The sequence below is a fragment of the Dasypus novemcinctus genome, chromosome 6 (assembly GCF_030445035.2).
Source record: "Dasypus novemcinctus isolate mDasNov1 chromosome 6, mDasNov1.1.hap2, whole genome shotgun sequence".
Taxonomy (NCBI): domain Eukaryota; kingdom Metazoa; phylum Chordata; class Mammalia; order Cingulata; family Dasypodidae; genus Dasypus; species Dasypus novemcinctus.
Genome location: NC_080678.1, coordinates 84791341 through 84814383, shown reverse-complemented (window position 1 = coordinate 84814383; position 23043 = coordinate 84791341). Strand labels below are relative to the sequence as shown.

Below are 23043 nucleotides of genomic sequence, written 5' to 3'. Positions count from 1 at the left end.
AAATACCACCAAACTGAACTCTCCGGGCAAGCCACAACAGTCACCCATGCCCTCATTGTGGGCAACAGAAGGTAAGCTTACTAATGCCAGAGTAGGATATAAAAACCCAGTTCCCCAAGATCTGGGGGGGGGGGGGGGAAGGGTTATGGCCTAAGCACTGATCACTGCTTTTGATTAGCTACTTTAGATCACTGGGGGCCCAGCTCTGAGAGTGGCAATAGTTCCAATTTGTCCCTGGCAAAGACAGTAGAGAAGACTTAAAGGCAAATGTACTTCCTCAGAGCTGTGGGAGACAGTTGAGGGTTGCATTTGCAGGGCAGAGGCCTAGAAAAGGGGGGTGCAGCTTTAGGGAGTCTGGGGGGAACTTGTGCGGCCCTTGCTGGCCCTTCCTTCACCCTCGCCAGGACGATACGGAGCCACCAGCATTCTCTTTGGGCTGCAAAAGACGAACTTAGGAAACTCCTCTCCAATGTGCCCTCCCCTCCCAGAATTTGCCCTCCAGACACCAGCGGCTTGAGACTGCCAAAACAGAGTAATTGAGTCCTGCAGCCTGGGGCAAAGGTCAGGTGCTTTAAGTTCTTCAGAGAACACCCAGGAGAAGTCTGTCTGTCTCCTGGGAAGGAGAGGGGGCGTTCAAATTCCTGTAAACAGGGGAACTTCTAAGGTCACTAGAAAGCACAAGCCCAGGAAAAGACATAGGCCCAGAAAATTCAGGAAGGACCCTGTACCTTGCATTCACCTTGGACTGACCTTCCAGGTAGGAGGTCCAAACTCTGAGGGAAAGTGCCAGCCAACGCAAAGGCAATCTGCAAAAATGTGAAAGGTGTTTTTTTGTTAGGTTTGCTTAAGTTGACACTCAAGAATGTCTCTGTCATAACACTAGCTAGATACAAATTCAAGAAACAGATATCTCAGGGAATAAACCCCAGAGTTAACATATAAAAATATTAAAATGTCCAATGTGCAAAATATTACAAGACAAAGAAACAGTAAATGGTGGCCCATTCTAAGGAAGACAATAAAAATCCAGTAAACATCAAAAAAGAAGACCAGGGAAGAGGACTTGGCCCGGTGGTTAGGGCATCCGTCTACCACATGGAAGGTCCACAGTTCAAACCCCAGGCCTCCTTGACCCATGTGGAGCTGGTCCATGCACAGTGCTGATGCACCCAAGGAGTGCCGTGCCACGCAGGGGTGCCCCACGCACAAGGAGTGCACCCTGTAAGGAGAGCTGCCCAGTGCAAAAGAAATTTCAGCCTGCCCAGGAATGGCGCCACACACATGGAGAGCTGACGCAGCAAGATGACACAACAAAAAGAGACACAGATTCCTGTGCCGCTGACGACAACAGAAGCGGACAAAGAAGAACACGCAGCTAACGGACACAGAGAACAGACAACCGGGGTGGGGGGCGGGGGAAGGGAGAGAAATAAATAAAATAAACCTTTAAAAAAAGAAGACGACGACCAGACTGTGGACATACCCAACAAACTTTTTTAAAAAATGGTCTTCAATATGCTCAAGGAGATAAAGAAAAATGCAAAGAAAAGAATTAAAGCATATCAGGAATACAATGAATGATCAGTATGAGAATCTCAATAAAAAGAAATTTTAAAAAGGAACTAAACAGAACTATTTGAGTTAAATACCAAATAATTAAAATGGAAAATTTCCAGGAATATTTCAATAGCAGACTGGAGATGGCAGAAGAAAGAATCTGTGAACTCAGAGCAAGAGCTCAATTCATTCAACTTAAGTGAGTCAGGCTGAGAAACAGAAATAAAAAAAGAATTATAAAAAGTAAAAATAGACTAAGAGACCTGTGTGACACCATCAAGTATACCAATATATACATTATGGGAGTCCCAGAAGCCGAAGAGAGAGAGAAATGAGCAGAAGGAATATTCAAAGAAATAATGACAGAAAACTTCCAGAACTTAGTAAAAGATGTGAATATGCACATCCAAGAGAACATGAAGAGAAACTGATTCTCCCACATGCTGGTCAAACTCTCAATTGTAAAGGACAAGGAGACAGTTTTGAAAGCTGCAAGAAAAGTTCCAATTAGATTGTCAATTTCTCATCTGAAGCCATGGAGGCAAGACAACAATGGGTTGAAACACTTAAGATGCTAAGAGAAAACAAGTGCCAACCAAGAATTTTATACTCAGCCAGACTTTCTTTCAAAAATGAGGGAGATATTAACATATTCCCCAATAAAAAAGTAGAGGGAGTTCATTACCACTAGATCTTCCCTACAAGAAATGTTACAGGGAGGTCTTCAGATTGAAAGGAAAGTACACTAAACTGTGGTTCAAAGTGGTATGAAGAAATAAACATGTCCTGTCAAGGCAAACATGTGTCATTATAAATTCCAGTACTATTCCAGTGTATTTTTTGGTATGTAACTCCACTTCTACTTCTTACAGGTGCTAAAACACAAATGCCTAAAAAGTAATGACAAATCTATGGTTTCAGATACACAACATACAAAGAATAATACATAACAAGTACAAAAAAAAAAAATCAGTGGGGAGAAGGAGGGGTACAGGAATAGTTTATGTGTATGCCAAGTTGGAATCAAATCAAATATGGTTGGTATAGATTTGGGATGTTAAAATTTAACCCCAACATTGCCTTCCCCCCAGCATGGGACATGACTCCTGGGGATGAGGCTCCCTGGTGCCAAGGGAATACTACCAAGCACCAGCCAATGATGTAACTGGAAAACAACCTCGAATAAAAGGGTCAACTCAGACCAACAGAGTATCTCAGCCCACATGTAATATCAGGTGTTAAAAATGCTTTTTGACCTTGAATAAAAGGGGAAAACGGAAAGGACAAATGAGTTTATATGGCTATAAGTCTCCAAAAAAGAACTGGGAGGTCAACAGAGGGGTCACCCTTATGCACACCTCAGCAGAGTCCCAGAGACAGCTAAAGTAGATACAACCTCGGGTACTGTTCTTCTGAGGGCTACAGAGACCCACAGGTTATATGGTCATGGCAGATAGATTGCCATGTCAGTTGGCCCTAATTTGGAGTTTGTGTTCCTGAGTATGATAGAGTTGCACTCAGATGTGGTCTTTGTTCACAAGCCTCTCCTGTTACTTTTACCAGAACTGTGGTTGGTGCTGGGGTTTGGTGTATACTCAGGGGACTGAATCTCTGGACTGTCCATGTGATAGCCAGGCCCTGAGCCTCAACAGACTTGCAAATCCTACCTTCTGGTTTATTGGACTTACCCCAGCCAGCTAACAGAGAGGTGAAGAAGGTCAACCACCACATCAGGGAGCCAAGAGTGCCTACAACTGCAAGCAGGAGAATTGCATCCATTATCCAAGTGGAATCTAAGCACCATCTCAATACAGAGGTGGAGTGGACATAACCATCCCAGGATTCACAGAATGGAGGAATAGAGTATGGATTAGAGTGGACTTACAGATATTCTATTCTAGAACTATTGTGACTAGAAATGGAAGTAAATGTAGATTGATGTGGAGAAAGTGGCCATGGTAGATGCTGAGGGTAGGGAGTGGGAAGAAGAGATGTAATGTGGGGGCATTTTCAAGACTTGGACTTGTCCTGGGTAATACTACAGGGACAGTTACTGGACATTGTATGTCCTCCCATGGCCCACTGGGTGGACTGGGGGAGAGTGTAAACTATAATGTGAACAACTGACCATGTGGTGCAGCAGTGCTCAGAGATATATTCACCAAGTGCTATGAATGTCCCATGATGGTGGAAGAGGTTGTTGTTATGAGAGGAGTAGGGTGAGGGGGGTGGGAGGTATATGGGGAGCTCATTTTTTTTTAATGTAACAATAAAAAAATAAAGACAAAAAAAATTTAACCTCATGGTAACTACTGAGTAAATATATGAAAAATACATGAAGAAATAAGAAGAAACTCAATATGGTGCAATAAAAAAATCAAATAGATATGAAAGTAGGCATTAATGGAATACTTGAGGGACAAAAGAAGTATAAGATTTACAAAGACTAAATAGCAAAATGGAAGAAGAAAATCCTACATTATCAGTAGTGACTTTAATTGTAAATGGAAAGCTCCCAGTCAAAAGGCAGACATTGGCGTAAATGGATGAAAAAGGCATAATTCAACTATATATGCTATTTATAAGAGACTTACTTTAAATTCAAAGACTTAAGTAGGTTGAAAGTGATAGGATGGAAAAACATGGCATGCAAGTAGTTCTAACTATACTAATATCAGATAAATAGACTTTAAGTCAAAAACCTTCAAAAGGAACAAAGAAGGTTGTTATATACTTATAAAGGGGTCAATTCAACAAGAAGATGTACAGCATACACACCCCTAACAGCATAGCTCCAAAATATATGAAGCAAGTATTGACAGACTTAAAGGAAGAAAAATATATTTATACCTTAACAGCAGGAGACTTTAACATGCCACTTTCAATAATAAATAGAACATCAAGATAGAAGGTGAACAAGGCAATAGAAGACTTGAATGATAATCTAAACCAACTAAAATTAACTGACATATATAGAACACTTCACCCAATAGCAACATAATATACATTCTTCTTTAAAGCATGTGGATAATGCTCCAGGATAGACAATATCTTAAATTACAAAACAAGTATCAGTTTTTTAAAAAATATTAAAATCAAACAATGTATATTCTCTGACCACAATTCAGCCAGAAACTGAGTGATAAATGGAAAATTCAAATGAAAAACATACTCTTAAACAACAGATGAGTTAAAGAGAAAATCACAAGGGACATTGGGAAATATCATGAGGTAAATTAAAATGAAAACATAACACACCTAAACTTATGGGATGCAGCAAAAGCAGTACTGAGAGGGAAATTTATAGCTCTAAATGATTACAATAAAAAAGAAGAAAGATTTCAAATCAGAGACCTAACCTCAAAATTGGAGGAACAAGAAAATGAAAAACAAACCAAATCCAAAGTGAGCAGAGGAAGGAAATAACAAAGATTAGAGTGGAGATAAGAGAAATAAGAATTAAAAAAATAGAAACAACAAAACAAAAAGTTGATTCTTTGAAAAGATCGATAAAATTGACAAATCTGTAGCTAGACTGATGAAGGAAAAAAAAGAGAGGACATAAATAACTAAAATTAGAAATGAAAGGGGAAACATGACTACTGACCATACAGAAATAAGAAGGACTCTAAGAGGATACAAAGAAGAAATATACACCAACAAATTAGAAAACCTAGATGAAATGGCCAAATTCCTAAAACAGACAAACTACTTGTACTGACTCTAGAAGAAACAGATGATCTGAACAAACCAATAACTAGTAAAGAGATTAAATCAATCATCAAAAACTTCCCCCCCCCCCCCCCCCCCAGAAAGAGAAAAGTTGAGGACCAGATAGCTTCACAGGGGAATTTTACGAAATATTCCAGGAATAACTAACACCAATACTGTTCAATCTCTTCTGAACAGTCAAAGAGGAGGGAATACTCTCTAATCCATTCATAAAGCCAACATTACCTTCATAACAAAGCCAGATGAAGATACCACAAGGAAACAAAGTTACAGACTAATATCTCTTATGAATATGGATACAAAAATCATCAGTAAAAGTCCAACAAACTGAATCCAATAGCACATTATATACCATGATCAAGTGGAATTTTTCCAAGGATGCAAGAATGGTTCAACATAAGAAAATAAATTAATGTAATATACCACCTTAATAGAATGAAGAAAGAAAAAAAAAACAATCATTTCAATTGACACAGAAAAGACATTTGATAAAATCCTGCATGACTTCTTCATAAAAATACTTAGGGAACTTAGAATAGAAGGAAACTTCATCAACATGATAAAGGGCATATATGAAAACCCCACAGCTAACATCCTACTCAATGGTGAAAGACCGAAAGCTTTCCCCCGACGGTAAGATGCCCTCTGTCATCACTGTTATGCAACATTGTACTGGAAGTTCTAGCCAGAGTAATTAGGCAAGAAAAATAAATAAAAGGCATCCAAAATGGAAAGGAAGAAGCAAACCTTTCCCTATTTGCAGATGACATAATCCTATTTACAGAAATTCCTGAAAAATCCATAACAAAGCTACCAGAGCTAATAAATTCAGCAAAGTGGTAGGGTAAAGATCAATACCCCAAAATCAAATTCATTACACACCAGTAATGAACAATCAGAACTAAAAAATCAAGAAAAAAAATTCAATTTACAATAGTAACTAAAAGAATCAAATATCTTGGAATATATCTAAACAAGCATGTAAAGGACTTTTACACAGAAAACTATAAAATATTCCTAAAAGAAACCCATGAATATCTAAATAAATGAGAAGGACTTCGGTGCTGATAGCTTGGAAGAATATATTGTTATGATGTCACTTCTACCCAAAAGGATTTACAGATTCAATGCAATACCAATCAAAATTCCAACAGCCTTGTTTGCAGAAATAGAAAAGTCAATCATCAAATTTACGTGGAAGATAAGGTCCCTGAATAACCAAACCATCCTGGAAAAGAAGAATGAAGTTGGAGGACTCACACTTCCTGATCTTAAAACTTATTATAAAGCCACAGTAGTGAAAACAGCATGGTACTAGCACAATGACAGACATATAGACCTATGGGCTGAAATCAAGACATCAGAAATCAACCTTCACATTTTTAGCCAACTGATTTTTGACAAGGGGATGAAGAACACTCGATGAGAAAAAATAGTCTCTTCAACAAATGGTGCTGGGAAAACCTGATGTCCATAAGCAAAGGAATGAAGGTGGATGGACTTTTATCGACAGTACTAATATTCAGACTCTGGACTTTCCATCCATCCAGCATTTATTGAACATTTCCTGTGGGTTACCTACTCTTTTAAGTAATGAGCAAGGCAAATTCCTACCCTTAAGGACCTTACACACATGAACAAATTTATAAATAAATAAATGAAACAATGCCATGCCTTTCCCTTGCCTGACACAAAGTGAATGCTCAATAAATTTTGTTGAATGAATAAAGGAACATAGGAACCTCTTTGGACTTCCATTTCAAAGGCAGCTGCTGTCCTTGAACTTAGTATATCAGACAGTTCTGAAGTTTCAAAACACAACCTGGGGTGTCTGCTCCTTTTCACTTAGAAATACAAATCCAGTAGTCTTAATCCAAAATCTCTAGCTTTGAATTGGGTTACCATGTGTTGTGTTTGATTTGTATTTTCATCAGTATCAGCCCAGGCATCCTCATATAGACACCAGCAATGTACATGATTTATAGCAAGTCAGTCAAGGCAAAGCCTATAGCTTCCCTTCACATTTTGACGTTATCAGATTACTTCAGTAGCTGGCAGCAGCTACCATAAGTAAGAAGCTGTCAGTATAAATAAATCACTCTCTCCAAAATAACCGCTAAAAAGTATACATTAGTGTGAGCAGAAGTGGGCTTGGACTTTTTAAAACAAATTTCCCCTTCCTAACAAGTCTCCTATATATTTATTTTTATATGACAACAAGAAATTCATTTTTCTTTTTTTAAAAAAATACATAAAAAGGTTCCAGGCTTCAGTTCCAAATAAGAAACTCAAGAGTCTCAAAAGTAAAGTTTGTGGCTCTTGTGTATAAACCATAAGATAATCAATTTACAATCACACCCAGGGTGTGGGGAACACTAGCAGATTGGCAAAGGAAAACCTATGCCAGGCCAATTCAATTTCTTTCTATGATGTAGTGACAAGCGGCAGAGATGAGAGAGAAGCAGTAGTTGCAAGCCACCTGGACTGGACACCCTAATCTTAGCAGCCTCAAACGGCTAGACTGGCCCACCCAGGGTGGGATTCCAATATCCTGCAAGGCCTGGGGTCAAGAGACACAAGAGGGGCATGGTCGTGTGGGGGAAGATGTTGGGGCCAGGACCATGCACATAGAAGATGAGCTAAATGGTAGAAGAATGTCACACACTTGTCCTTAGAGATGCTAAGTAGAAGAGGGGCGCAGTAAACAGGAGGCAGAAATAGAATTCTAACAGTCCCTCCAGGTAAATTCTAAAAAGTTCCTAGAACAGGATGAATCTGTGAATAAGAGAAATTCAGTGCTCTATAGAGCACCCTAGCTCCTGTCACACCCCCACAAAGAAAAAGTATGTGTCACTAAATTCAGGCACTGCTGACACTGGCAAGGGTCACTGTGACTATTAGAATATGAAAGCAAGTTCTTCATGATGTGCTATGAAAAACTTCAGATGACGCTGGGCTGCATTAAAAGCAGCCAGATGCACATGATTATGGATTCACTCTATAACTATTTGGTGAGGGTCAATCTCCAGTGTCTCACCTTTGGGCAATCATACGATACCCAGAGGTGTCAGAGTAGCCACATAATTTAACACTATGCAGGTACATAATCCCCACCCCCCTTCCCCATTCTTCTAATGACTGAGAATTTTTGCAGCCCTTCCCTACCTAGGAAACTGAACACTTTCAGTGTGTGTGGTCACAATTGAATTACTGAGGGTAGTTGAGCAATTCTAGAATGGACTAGCTCCCACCCCAGTACCTCCACCACCTGACTGTCTGGATTAAATAACTAAATATTCTTACTTTGGCCAATGGTCAGATCAGGAACTCCTTGAGAGGACAATGAAGTATGGATCTGTCTTATTTGGAGAACATGTCCTTATTAGGCAAAAAAAAAAAAAAACCTAAAAAATATAGAATGGCTCTTCTGTCTAACTTAGACACATGGAATTGCCTGGCTTTTTGCTGGCTGATAAAATTTAAACATATTCACTCATTAATTTCCTCCTTCACACATATTTCTGTTCACCTCCTATCTATGTGCCTGACCCTCTGCTAACTGTCCTCACTTCCTGGGAGCTTGCTGTCTATTGAGGGAGACGATTACCAGACTAGTTACAATAGTAAAATATAACCAGTGTTATAATGGGGGAACAGAGAGGTCTAAGGGAACTTATAGCAGGGGCATCAGACCCACCATGGAAATCAGGGAAGACTTCCCAGAAGAAGTGACATTTTAGCTTAGAACTGAGTCAGCTAAAGGGAGCTACACATGCAGAGGCCCAGGTGCGAGAAGCTGCATGGGACTCAGGCACAAGCAGAAGAGCTCAGCACAGCTGGCACACAGGGGTCAGGGGCTGGGGAGGGTGGGGATTGATATTACCACCCTGGCCTCACATACACAGTGACCCACTAAAAGTCTTCCCCAAAATACATACCCCATTCCCATTAGCCACCATCTCCCTAAGTCTCTTTCTCTACACAGGTTCAACGACTCCCAGTTCCAAAAACACAGCACACCTGCTACAAATGGCAACCCCCAGTGCCCACCCTGTTTGAAGCTCTGCTTAAGCCTCACTGTTCCTACCAGGCTACCCACTCACTCACCAGTGCCCCCACTCCTCTGAGCTACTCCATTTACCAACTTCCACTGCTCATTCAAATCTCAAATTAGTCTAGTCTGCCCTTCTTAAAGACGTGGGCTGTATTTTCAAGTCTTCCCTCTCTCTGTATCAGCACCTGCACACACACATGCATATATACACATACACACACACACACTACTGCATCAAGCACAGAACTAGGCATATAACAAGAGTTCAACATTACAGAAATGAGTTTTTTAATGGCCAGTGGTAATCCCATTGTAAAATCCTTACCACTTCTGTGTTTGATGGACTCATTGCTGTTGGTCTGGGTTATTGTTACTTTGAGTCTCCTTCCCACCGTAGTTAGAGATCTTGTATTTAGAGAGAAGAGTGCGCTGTTCAGTGTCATGGAAAAAGGCACCAGCTCAGGTGCCAGCTCAGCATCCACATCCACATCCCCATTCTGCTGATTACTGGCTGTGGGTCTTTGGCAAGTTATTTAACCTCTCTGAACCTCGGTTTCCTCATCTGTGAAATTGGGATCATAAGATCCTCCTCAAAGAGTTATTATGAAAATTAAATGAAATAATATTTAAGTTAGTGTCACACTCAAAAAACAAACGTCCTCTTTCCCTTTTCCCCCTTATTAAGGGAAAAACTCAAAGATAGCCTTAATATACATTTCAGTCAGACATTTTTTTTAAAAATGGATGACTCCAAGAAACAAACCCACCGATGAAGCAGCCCAGAATGGAAGACTTGGCTTCTTCAGGCGACATTAGCATTTTTAGTGGAGACAGGTATACAACAATAAAATTAAATTAGAAAAGCTTCAAACCACCACCAGAAATGTCCTTTTTCAATTCCACGAAATAGAAATAGAAAAGAAATTAACGGAGGGAAACAGAAACACCCACAGATGATCATCTTCCTTTGTTATGTAAAATAATTTCCTGAAATCATATTTGAAGATATTTTTTGCGTTGTCACTTTAAAGAAAGAACTTGCTGGTTAAAATAAGCATTCGTAAAGCACACACTCAGTGGGGGTATACAATGCATACCTTAAAAGACAGAGAAAATAAAAGCTGGCTATAACCTCACGCACGTCTTACTTCAAATAAAGCCTGTGACCTTTCCAGATGAAGACAAAAATGTACCTCTTCTCCTGAATTTGTAATACAAGTCCCTAACACACTCATATTTTCCCCCATAGATATTTGGTTTCCAACTTTAAGGCTGTTGAGGAAGCACTCTTCACATTCCCTATTTGTCTTCCATGGCCAGCTGAGCTCAGCTACCCAAACACACATACACACACTCGGAGGACAGATTTGTCAGGCTGACCTTTCATAGCTCTTGCGCTTTTTAACTGATCGAGATTCCATCCTCTTGAAACATGCACACTGCATCGTGGAGGAGAGGAATCAGGTAAAGGATGACAATAAATACCAGAGAAGCAAGCTAGAACCTGATCGCAGGGGACATTGTTCACGGAATTATTCAAGGGAGGAAGGCTGGGTGGAAGCTAGTGAAGCAGGCAGCACACAATGCAAAATTAACCAGTGACCTTTGCTGGGGCCGGCAAAGGTCATACCAATTTGTAAGGTACTAATTACAAGGAGCCTTGTGCTGGCTGATACTGTGGACTAGAACCCTTGCATAATCAAACACTAAGAAAAGCAACAGAAAGAAAATGCCCTCCAATTCTGAAAGCAGCCCAATCTCTAAATAAACAATGACTATGAGCACATTATTGTGTCCAGAAATGTCTCCCCAGCCGGCAGGCGTGGGGCGTGACTGATGTTATCTCAAAACTCCTAGGACATGGCAGGCTTATTTTAATAGGCTGTGTGAACTTTTGTACTAAGAAACAGCACAGTCCTCCAAAACACGGCTAAGTAGGTCTATTGGTCACATTTAAAACACTCGGGAAACCTCTGTATCATGGGTTTTACCCACTGCATTTTCCCCTCCACTGAGATGAGAGCTCCCCTCCCAGTAGGGGCCTTGTCCATGAGAAATGAATATTTTTCCCTTTTGCCAGTAAGAAAGCTTAAGGCCTGTGTAAAAAGCACTCAGGCATAACAAGTTATAGCCCAGCAGGCACACTGATTAGCTAGGTTCCATAACCATAAAGTCAACAATAATCTACCTACATGCCCTTTCTGCAGGTGGTTGACCTACGAATGCTGAGTCGGTCAGCCACAGTTCAGCCGAAATTACACTGGCGAGTGTTATGCGCAAACACGAACGCCCAGGCTTGTCCTTAACTGTACCGTGGGGACTCCAGACCTGTGAAATCATCTATTACCACCACCACCCCCACACACTCACCACCAACCCCAAATGCAAGCTTTTTTCTTCTCCATAGGAGCCACTATCATGACTTCCATACTTAATGGGAGCGTGTCCTCTGTCAAAGCATGTCCAGCTCCCATCCATCGGGACTTCCATTCATAGGTCACCCTTTACCCTAGAGGAGGTGACGAACCACCCTCCTTGGGACAGAAACTTTAGGCTGCTTTTTCCAGGAGTGTTGACAGAATGTACAGAGCTATTTATACTCTCTTCACAGTTGCCCTTGAAATCTGGACCACACAGCTGGAATCCAGCAGCGTAGGGCATAGGGCCTCTGGCCGCAGAGGGGAGAACTCCCGTAAGCAAGCACACACTTTTTCCAACTTTTGTAGGGAAAAATATTTAACTTATCACCACTGATTCTACATCTATGTCTCTACTCTATGGGTCTAGAAATATCCCCTAAGTTTCCCAAAACCATAGGGTAAATAGAATCCTTGGAAACGACTCAAGATTAATTTTCTATTTCTTCTTTTTTTTAATGACTTGGAATTTAAACCAAGGTAAAGAGGAAAAACCAAAAGGATGCATCCCTTATACACTAACAGGGTGGGCCAAAGCCAAATGTGTCCTGAAGGAAAGCCATTATCTTCCCCGAAGGCAGCAGGGAGGAGTCCGAATGGCCTGGCACAGTGAAGGGTCAGTCTCTGACATTGGAACTGACATCACGAGTGATTTATTCAACCTGTACTAAAAAACAAGGCAGGAAGTTTGAAGCGTCATAAACTCATAAATTATAAATCAATTACTGGAGATGGAGAGATTGATTTATCTTCAGGCCCACTGTTCCCCAGGTATGAGATGCTTTTACAGGACCCCTTGAGCTGGAGGAAACTAAGAAGGAGAGGGCATTCTGGCCACGACAGCTGCCTCAGCCTTTCTTTGTAAATCTATCACCTATGGAAGACTCATTTTAATCCAGAAATACCCCTATCTTAGGAAATGAACAGTGGATCACAGGAACACATTGAAAGAACAAAGGTAAACATGGCCCTGCCTTTTCAGAGCAATGGGATTGAATTCTCTCCATTCCCAAAATCCGGGTGAAAATGGAAAAAAAAAAAAATCCTATGAAATATTTAGGACATTTAGCCAGACAGCTCTGCACATCCCCACAAGCAGAAACACCTGCAGAGATCAACATTTTCAGGATTCATCTGACATAATTTATGAATAATACAAGATCATTCAAGACATTTAGAGATTTTGAATCCCTAAATTTCTATAGCCTAGAAGTGGTTTTATTCGTTCTTTAGGGAAAAGCAAATGTGCTTATTGGAGACGATACACATCAGACCATCTATTTTGACATAGCCTTGGGTTTTGTCCTAGAGACAGGTATCCACACACGTGCAACCAAGCCACACCCACCCAGCAGGGAGATGCTACCCTAAGCCAGAGAATCTGATTCTGGTCCAGCCTGAGGCTCCACACCCTCGCACCCACTTACAAAAGAGGCTGACACTCCTTAACTCCTATTCATCCTTCTCCAAATAATTGTCTTTACCAGTGGCTGGAAACAATAGCAAGAACCACTCCTCCTAATTCTCTCATGGAGATTCTCGGGAGAGGGCATTATAATTTTCAATTTAGAGATGGGGCTACTGAGGCCCAAAGTAAATAGGGCATGTTCTGGCAAGTGAGAGGTCCAGGGAGTGGATTCCGACCACAATGCAGGCTCCCTGCCTCGGAACACAATGCTCTCTCCACTACACCACGCCGTTATTTAAGTCAAAGAAAATATCAATATTTTTCAGGCTGTATAGCTTAAAAGGTAAACCTCTCCTCCCATACCTCAAATAAATTTTAAAACTAAAAGAGTAAATGGCAATGCAAATACTACCATTAGATATTTATTGTGTTGCAAAGCTTGAAAACAGTCAGGAAAATGGAAAAGTTACTTTTCTCCCTACACAAATTTGTTAATGGGTGGCATAATGGGGAGCCCTGTTTGCTGGCACTCTGTGAAACGTCTCCAAATTGCCTCTGCAAAGCATTATAGGTTGTCAGACTAATGTAGTTGAAGATAATTTGGCCTTTCAGTGAATTGAACCTCACAGCACGATTATACTCCACAACCAAGTAGAGTGTCACAATTATTCTTTCATGCTGAATTACCATATAATGCCATGAGTCTACCTGTCATAAGTCCTGTAGCCTAGCTAAAATTTTTTTCCCTTAAATCTATGGTTCAACAATAAATTTTTATCAACAATAAATTTCATAGCAAATCAAAGGATATGCTTGGACAAACAATCCGATACTCAAGGTTAAAAAACACACAAATAATAAATTGCTGGTATGTCATGTTCAATTTTCACTACGGCATTACACTGCAATAACCATAACAGGATCTAAATTGTTGTCAGAACATTAAACAAACCCCCATACCTCACAAAGGCATCCTGTCTGAGTAATTCATACAACGGAAACAACTATCAAATTTTCCACTGTCCCACCACTGCACCATACATCAGTGCAATTTTATGTATTTGGACAATTCGTTGAATAAATTACTTCCATCCTGCCGGCTCTTGCCACTTCTGCTAAGAGTCGTATCAGTTTTAATTGTCTTTCTGTCTATAAGGAGCCACTGTTTTTCTGGCCCCTTCCTGTGCTTACTTCCTGAGCACCAAAATAAACTACAAACACCCATCAGACCTGGAGCTAGGGGCATACAACTGCGAGAGAGAGGAGTCCTCTCAGAGGCCAGGAACTTCTTTCCTCTCCTGCCACATGACAGCCCCTGACATGAGTTTGGAAGGAACACAGCTCTTTCAATATCAGAACTAACTAAAAGCTAAAACTACCTAAGCCCCAATACTGCTCTGTTTTCATTTGTTTTTGTTTGTTCGTTTAGTTTACTTTCTTCTTTCACTATAGCATTCAGCCTGGCATGAATGGGAGACAGGCTGAGCCTGGGTTAAACGTCCCCGTTCCATCCAGAATGGGAATCCAAACTGAGTCAACACAGCTCTCCAGCCCATTCCTGGCAAGCCCCAAAAGCCATTTCCCTTCTGCCTATTGCTCTCAAGCAAATGCCAAGCCCTCCCCTTCCCCCGTCCACTCCCAGGTTGAATAGCAAACCTTCCTTGATGCATAGAAGCTGCTGCCAAAAGTACAGGTGTAGAACAAGCAACACTGTAATGGGCACAAAGAAACTTTGTCTATACTAGGTGGAGTTAACGACTTTCCATCGTGTTTCTCACCACCTTCAATAGTGGGCTAAACTGACACTGACCAAGAGAAGTCCGATCAATTGGACGCAACTCCAGTTTCCTAAATAAGATGCGCTTGGGTTTGCCTACAATTCAGCAGATATACTGGTGGGGCCAAATCCCAGGTCAGATTAGTAAATGGAAAGAAATGTGAGAACAGGCTCCCAGGCACCCCCAAAGCAACTTGGGTGCTGTTTTAAATGATTCTATCACCAATGTTGTCACAGTCAAATAACCACACACATAGTGGCTACTTGGAGTAATACTAGTAAGATGGTGCCAAAGACACCAGTTCAGGCTGAGTGACTTTCGCTCTTTCCAATAGGAAACAACCTCACTGAATTGGCTCCAATATATGTCCACCGCATACCAAACTCTGCCCTACAGCATAGGGCTTGGTTTGTGACTCCCGTTGGCCTAGTCTTGCTTTTCAAGGTAACACAACAGAAGGAAACCCCATTCTGAGAAGTTAGCCCCAGACTCTGTGACCCTGTTTCAATTTGGTAGCCTTGCTGGGTAGTAGAAGGTAACTCTTTATTTATAAGCCCAAAAGCAATAATAAACACAGAACTATGATTTACTCCAAACCTTCCTATTATTAAAACACTTTGTCTTACAGTTTTATTGATTTACACTCTGTCCCACTTACTTTTTTAGCATCTGAAAACAATCAAGGCACAAAGCTGCAAAATGTTTGGACATTAATTGTTAGGAGACAGCACTTTATTCCAGGCTAGGGGTTTGAGGACCCGACAGCGATGCATTCTGGTACTGCAATGATTTATGGTCTTGTAGCAATAACGATGCACCAGGGCCATTAACATATTGGCAGGCCCCAGGATGGATTAGTGGCATTGATTATTTCATGGGCCGCTGATACCCATTTGTTACGAGGAGCTCAAAGATGGCCTCTCCCTGACTGAAATCTTTTTATGAGCAGACAGCATTTTAAGTATTAGGAACCTGGGATTTGGGCCATTTTTTATCATCTTTCTGTCACCTTACCTTAGTATGCAACGCCCCCCCCCCAAAAAAAAAGTGTCAAAAAATTAAAGTTCATTCTTCACCACCAGCCTTAATTCCTCAACTCATCATAACCATGTCTTCTTTAAAAATTAATGATTGCCAGCATTTAGCCACTGGTTGTTGCTATGAAGATCTATGCAAAAAGCAAGGATCCCTATAGAGTGTGTGATATATGGAATGCTCTTTATTACTACAATAAAACTTACTGACATTTCAATACTTCTGCAAATAGCATTATAGTATCAATCTTCTGAATTAGGTTGAAAATTAAGTTGTAAATTAAAAGAAAGTGTACTTTGGAATACAACATGATATGTCACCTAGAAAAGGACCTTTGTGCATTATTGAGCTCAGCTGGGCAACAGAGATGAGCCCAGGGCCACAGCAGTGCTGCTGGTACTCTGAAGATCTGGATTCCGCCAGAAGAGTCATCCAGACATCCTGGTATACTCTATCACTATGGACATTTTTTTTTTTTTTAAAAGCTCAAGAGATGTGACAACAGCCTTTTATAAGTACAACAAGACTTCAAATCTTAACATATTTTTCTCTTTTGCCACATTCTTACCATAAATTTCAAATAGGGCATATTTGGAATAAAATACACAGAAATTACACAGACATCATGCTTATAATGTGCATATGCATATATAAAGACTGTTTCTTTCTCTGTGTTATCAGAATCAAAATTACTCTCATCTCCACCCACTCACCAGCCCGGTCTTCAAAGATGCACAGAGCAGAGGAGTTATCCAGCACACTAAATGACAATTCCCAAAGCTTGGATGGCTTCAAAACTGTTAGGTCCAAAGGCTAATGTCACATATTGTAAATTACAAACAGTCTCAGATCACAGCCAACATGAAATGGTTATGCAAGACTACTGACTTCCAAATGTGTACTTACTGAAAAGTCAAATGTCTTCAATCACTCTGATCTATCTTCCACAGCATTCTCTGTACTGAGCTGAGACTGCACAGTTTAATAAAAGGCTGTGCCAGGCATTCAAAACGTCTTGAGGAAAACCCAAACTAATCCCAGCCCACCATGATCTCTCCCCATGGTTTCTCAGGCTAGCTTATCTGTTTCTTCAGATTTAGATGAGAAGCCTTTTTGAGAAGGCATCCATTTCTCTCGTATCCCACCCCCCACCCCTGAATTTTCAGGGGTCTACCTACACTGGCCAGGGAGAGGGACATGGTTTCCTCTCAAGAGCCAGCTGTGGCCACCTGGTAGTGGCAGGTTGGGATGAGAAGGATTCAGAGGCAGAGCTCTGGCTCAGCAGGAGATGGTACCATAATTAATTAACATGTGGACCGTAGACACAGGGAGGTTAAGCTGGATGGCAAGGGATACTTTAAGAGCATTTTCGCTCAGAGGATGGGCATAGAAAACTGAAGCTGCTTCTCAAAGAGAGTTTGAACACAGATCATGGATCAAAGAGTTTCAGAAGTCAGAGAATTGTGAGATGACCTAATCCAAGCTGTTTATTTCATAGATGGAAAAACCAAGACATGTTGCACAGTGACTCATGTAAGGTCATACAACTAGTGGGAGAGACACAAAATCCTATGTTTCCTGACCCCACTCCCACCCTCTGCACCTACGGTCTCTACACAATACCCCAATGCCTCCTTTTTTGCACTATCTTACAACCTGTTTGTTTATCCTCCTTTCCCATGTGTATAATTTTCTCCTTTTACTAAGACTTGATGTACTGTTACAGACTTCTCAAATTTGGGGTTGTATGATAATACAGAGACTAAATAACCTATATTACTGCAAATTTAGAAAACAATTTGGAAGTATTCAAGGTATTCAACAATCTGGTAATTCAAGGTTAAGTAGAAAACAACACAAGAAGTTTGCCATTTTTCTTGTTAAATTTTGAATTTCATTCTGAATAGGGAAGAAAGAGGCTGTAAATGTGAGCATTCAAAACACAAAGGCATTATGGGCTTCGGCCTCCAATTTATCAGGCCTTTATACAAACATAGAGGCAAAAAAAGCCCCCTAAGACCCTTAAAAAAATCTCCAACCATAACCAGCCTATAAATTAATAGGAAAATGGACTTTCCATTTCCCGTGGAAATTAAAACTCTCAAAGACTCTTTGCAGTTCTCTGTGATAGAGCCATGGGCTACCCACTCACTGAGTACACCAAGGCCTCCACAGCACAGCAAGGGGATAGAGTGGGACTAAGGGATACCACCTTCATTACCTTAGCCAGCAATCCCAAAATATTGCGTACGATCCTACTTGCTCCCATAACATCTAGAAACAGTTTTTCAGGAAAGGTCAATCTCCCTGCCTCCAAGGAGAACACATGCCCTCCTTTCTCTAAAAGAAGAGCCTCTTTCTTGTTAAAAAGTTAAAAATTAAATCCCTCCTGGAGACATATTCCACTACCTGGAAACAACCCTGGGTGACCACGACAAAATCTACCAAGTGGAAGTAGGTGCCCTGTAGGTCTAACTTAATTTGCACAGGCTTTAAGGTGAGCCTATATCTTTTTATTCACTTCCTGGTTAAAATGGAGAGTACTAGGTTACCTTCTCCCATAGAGTCACCCCTGATCTAGCTGAGGAATTTCCTTCAAGCTTCTCTTCTTTAAGCAAATAATGTCAACTCCCTAAGCTCTTCAGATACATCACTTCAAAACCTGTTGTCTCTATAGTTCCTCTGGTCTTTTGCCAATTTTCCTGCATCCTTCTTAAACTGGGTATTCCATATGGCCTTATAGGGCTGGGTGTTAATTGAAGAACAGCCTGAGTGTTTGGACATGTTATGCATCTATTACCCAATTGTCAAACTTGTAATGTTTGCTGTATGACTAGATCTTTGGGGAAATGAACACCAAATGAAAATTTACCCTAATCTATTTTTCTTTTTCTTCTCTTGGGGCTCTTTCTGATGATTTGTTAATCTACTTCACTTTATTCTACAAGCTCAAGTCAATCACACAACCAAAATTAACAACCCAGACCCAGGGAAGGAGTAAATGGTTATCGACTGAAGAACTGGTCCTCTTTGACATATTTATTCTTTTTGTCTGCAACAGCCACTCATAAACCTGACTTAATATGGCTACAGAATCAAACAGCACATAATAATGGAAATGATTCATACATTGCTCTCGCTTCCTAATTCTACATAGTTTTTTTTCACTTTTACTAAAAACCTACTCTATTTTTACAGTAAAATCATACTAATTCACCTAATACATTTGGAAGTTGTGGAAAAGGCTAAAGTTGAATTTTGTCCTATTGATGATGGAAAACAAAGCCAGGCTCTTAGCAGGTGGTTAATAAAGGACAAGTCAACTAAATAAATAGTGGTGCATTTCATGAGTGTTCTCAGTTCTTCACCCTCCCTGTACCTGTGCTTTCTGCCAGGTGGCTTTGCAGTTCCATCAACTGGAGTACCCATGCCTGATCCATTAATGATCTTCTTGGCCTCAAGACTTCATTAGGCCCAATGTGCCAGTTTTGAGTCTAGGCCTTAAGGGACATCATGTGATTCCAGTTGCCTTGTCTAACCCCCAAACCCCCACCCCAGGAGCTTCTGACATCCCAAAGATAAAGAGCTCATTCAGGAAAGCTTTAAGGTCACAGAAGAAATAAAAGATGTGTGTACCAGAGCAGCCCCAGCCAATCCACAAAACCCGTGGGCTTGATAATAAATGTTCGTCACTGAGTGTCATCAGTCACTGGGGTAGTTTGTTAAGCAGTACTGTTGGATCAACAAGTGACATGCAAGAAAATGCTCCATGTAAGACACAGGTCATGTTTGATCACCTTAAGTAAAAGGAATAACCATTTATACATGAAAAAAATTTAAAAGCTAATTACTAAGTAATCTTAGCTCATTTAACTCTTTCTCCAAGAATCTCTCCTTCCTCAATAGCTAGGGACCTTATTTTCAGGCAACAAAATATTTTAAAAAGCTAAAATAATCATAACCAATTGTTTTCCAATAACTAGGATGACTCTTGGCCAAAAAAGGCAGAAGAAAGTTTTACTCAGTGGTCAGAGGACACAAACTAAAGAACTAAATAATGAAAGAAGAGGCACTTCCGAGATCCTGATCAGAGGCATCATAAGGCATGTGCCCGTTTCCATGGACACTCTACCCTCTGCTGGTTCTCCAGATGAACATATGTTCTTCATTTTGTAGGGCATGATGGTACCACCTGAAGAGCTAACTGATTTTACCAGTTGGGCTAACAGACAGGGGATCTCCACTGCTTTGCTTCCTGGTTCCTGGATACCACATAATGGAAGCAGACCATCCCCACAACAGACAACCTGCGGCAAGGAGTTCCCTTTCAGAAGCATCGCTACCTGCCACCAAGGTGGCTTCTGCAGCTTGGCAATAAGAGCTATGCCATTAAAGGCAAGTTTCCATTTTATACCCAAGTCTTCTGCAGCAGGGTCCACGTTTCCCCAGGAAGCTTGATTTACCATCCCATCGCCCTGTTTTTATAGGGCTTGATTCTGCAAGTGGAGCTGATGGAGACCTCAAATACGAGTCACTGAGTCCTCAGGTAAAATTGTAGATTTACAAGCCTACTGAAGTCATTCTGTCACACTCATGTCTTCTCAACGCACCTCTGGAGGGGACTCTCTAAGGCTTCAGCTGAGCTCCATTAAATACCATCATACCCAGTCCCGCCAAAGATTTCCTCCTCTGAGCCCAATTTCCTTCACCCCAGACCTTGCAATCCAGGAAGCCCTGTAAGCCCACAGAGTAAAAGGCTCAGATGCCTGCTGGCAGGCACATGCTAGTCCCATGACAGGAAAGCTGACTTGTGGAGTAGCTGCAGGGTCCTCTGGGGAAGGAGGGAGGGAAGCACAAAAGGGAGGAAAGACAAGACTCTGAGTCATGTTGGTGAGATTTTCACAGCTAATCACACACAAGACTGACTCACTGCTCACATTGCTCCACTCACTCATTTTTCATATCATACTTTTCACTGCCCCATCAGCCTGTTCCACCAAGGTCAAATGAACGGAGTGATAGCACGCATACCATACTGAGATTTATTACAAATGGAGCCAATCACCTTTTATGTGGAGCAAATGTGCTCCTGAAATTTTCATTTATGAAGATGGAACTGAATATCAGAAGTCATCTGAGAAGGAGACAGGAGAGGAGAGACTCTGTCCAAACGGCACCGAGGAACCCATGTGGTTTTCTTTCCTATGCAAAGATCAGACTCTGAGGCCACTTGCCTGAACCTAGGTGTATCCAAGAATTAAATTAATCATTTCACAGCTGAAGTTCCACCTTTGTCCTCTTTAACAGAGAGAGGGAAAGGGTATCTCTGACAAGGTAGTTTTTGATCATAAATGAAGTACATTTGAACAAGAACATTGTTCCAAGATTTTTATATCCTTTAAGGTACTTTGGGTGACAAATAGCAGAATACCTAACTTAAAGTGACTTAAGCAATAAGGGTTTATTATAAAACCACACAGGAAGTCAAAAGGTAAGATGGTCTCCAGAGTTAATTCCTCTGCTCATGTTATCACCAAGGATATAAGTGCTTCCCATCTTTCTGCTCCACCCTCAATTCAAAACCTCCCCTCACAGGGAGAAGATGTTAAGGCCATTTCAGGCATCACATGCACACACAACCACATCCAATGAAGGAGGTGCATTTTCTCCCATGGTTCTCTTTTTATTACAGAGGAAAACCTTTCTCAGAATTTCCCCACCATATAGGAGATGGCACCTCATGTCCCATTGGTCATAATAGTGTCTAAACCAGTCACAGGGGAGGGGAATGGAATTGCTTGGGATGGGCTTAAACCAATTAAGATTCAAACTTTAGGGCTAAGAAGAGGTACTTTCCACGATGGCACAAAGGGTTAAATATAAAAGCAGAACTCTGGGAACTGAGACAAAGGGGAACCGGGTGGTTTTTGGATGGGCAACCAATATGGCTGCCAGAGAATGGATTCCATTCTTGCCTCAGGAATTTGTTTTTCCTGCGGCTTCTGCTTTTCCCAATATCTCCCTGTCTTCCTTCCTTACATCATGGAGGTCTCGGCTCAAATGTCAAGTTCTCTAAGGGGCTTTCTCTGACCAGCCCATCTCAAACAGCCACAAACTTACCCCTATCACTCTCTATACTTTAGTTTTCTTCATAGATCTCTCCATCATATATGTGTGTGTATATATTTGCTAATTTATCTGTTGTCTACCATGCCTCTCTAAAATATCAGCTCCTTGAGGGCACAAGCTATGCTTCCTGGCCCTAGAACAATACGTGCCACATAAAAGACACCCAAATGTTTCCTGAATGGCTGAATGAGTATATGGCATCAACTGGTATTTCCCATCTTAGTCTCACTTCTCTACTGCGTTTGCCATGCCAGCAAAACAGATCTCTTAACTCTTCTCTATTTTCCTGTTGCCATCTTTTTTGCTAACCCTCATCCCTCCCCTGCAATACTCTTCCTACCACTCCCCTGTCTATTTAAAAGCCTAGCGGGAAGCAGCTGTGTCTCAAGCAATTGCACTCCCATTTATCAGGGTTCAACCCCCGGGATCTCCTGGGAAAAAAAAGGAAAAAGGCGTCCCAAACCTGCATAGTGCAGAGAAGCACAGGCCCCCGTGCGACAAAGCAATGCTCCAAAAAGACTATGACACAACCAGATAGAAAAATTGATAGACAGATAGATAGATAGATAGATAGATAGATAGATAGATAGATAGATAGATAGATAGATAGATAGATAGGCAGATAGATAGATAGGCAGATAGATAGATAGGCAGATAGGCAGATAGGCAGATAGATAGATGCCTAGCTGTTTCTAAGTGTCAGTTCAAATTTGCTTCTTTCATGAAGTTTGCCCTGATGATTCAATGCCACATGATCTCCTAAAAATCCGTAAAACTCATTTTACTCCTTTCAGGTATGTTTTTCATGCACCTAGACAGGTGCTGTATCCTTGGAGCTTGACTCATTTTCAATACCCTCATTTTGATCAATGAGGAAACAGAGTCACAGAGAGGTTTCAACCTGCTCAGTAATGGACTGGTAATAGAACATGA

At 41.0% G+C, this 23043-nt stretch overlaps 1 protein-coding gene across 2 annotated transcripts in view; it reads right to left on the bottom strand.

Moving 5' to 3' along the window:
• Positions 1-23043, bottom strand: part of LRMDA (leucine rich melanocyte differentiation associated) — a 1093305-nt gene that overhangs the window by 792754 nt on the left and 277508 nt on the right. The window contains exon 3 of one of the 2 annotated variants that reach the window (XM_071215877.1): positions 729-806. The exons of the other annotated variant lie outside the window; for it this stretch is intronic. Coding sequence (XP_071071978.1) covers positions 729-806 — 78 coding nt within the window. The remainder of the gene's footprint in view (positions 1-728; positions 807-23043) is intronic. 2 annotated transcript variants of the gene reach the window in all.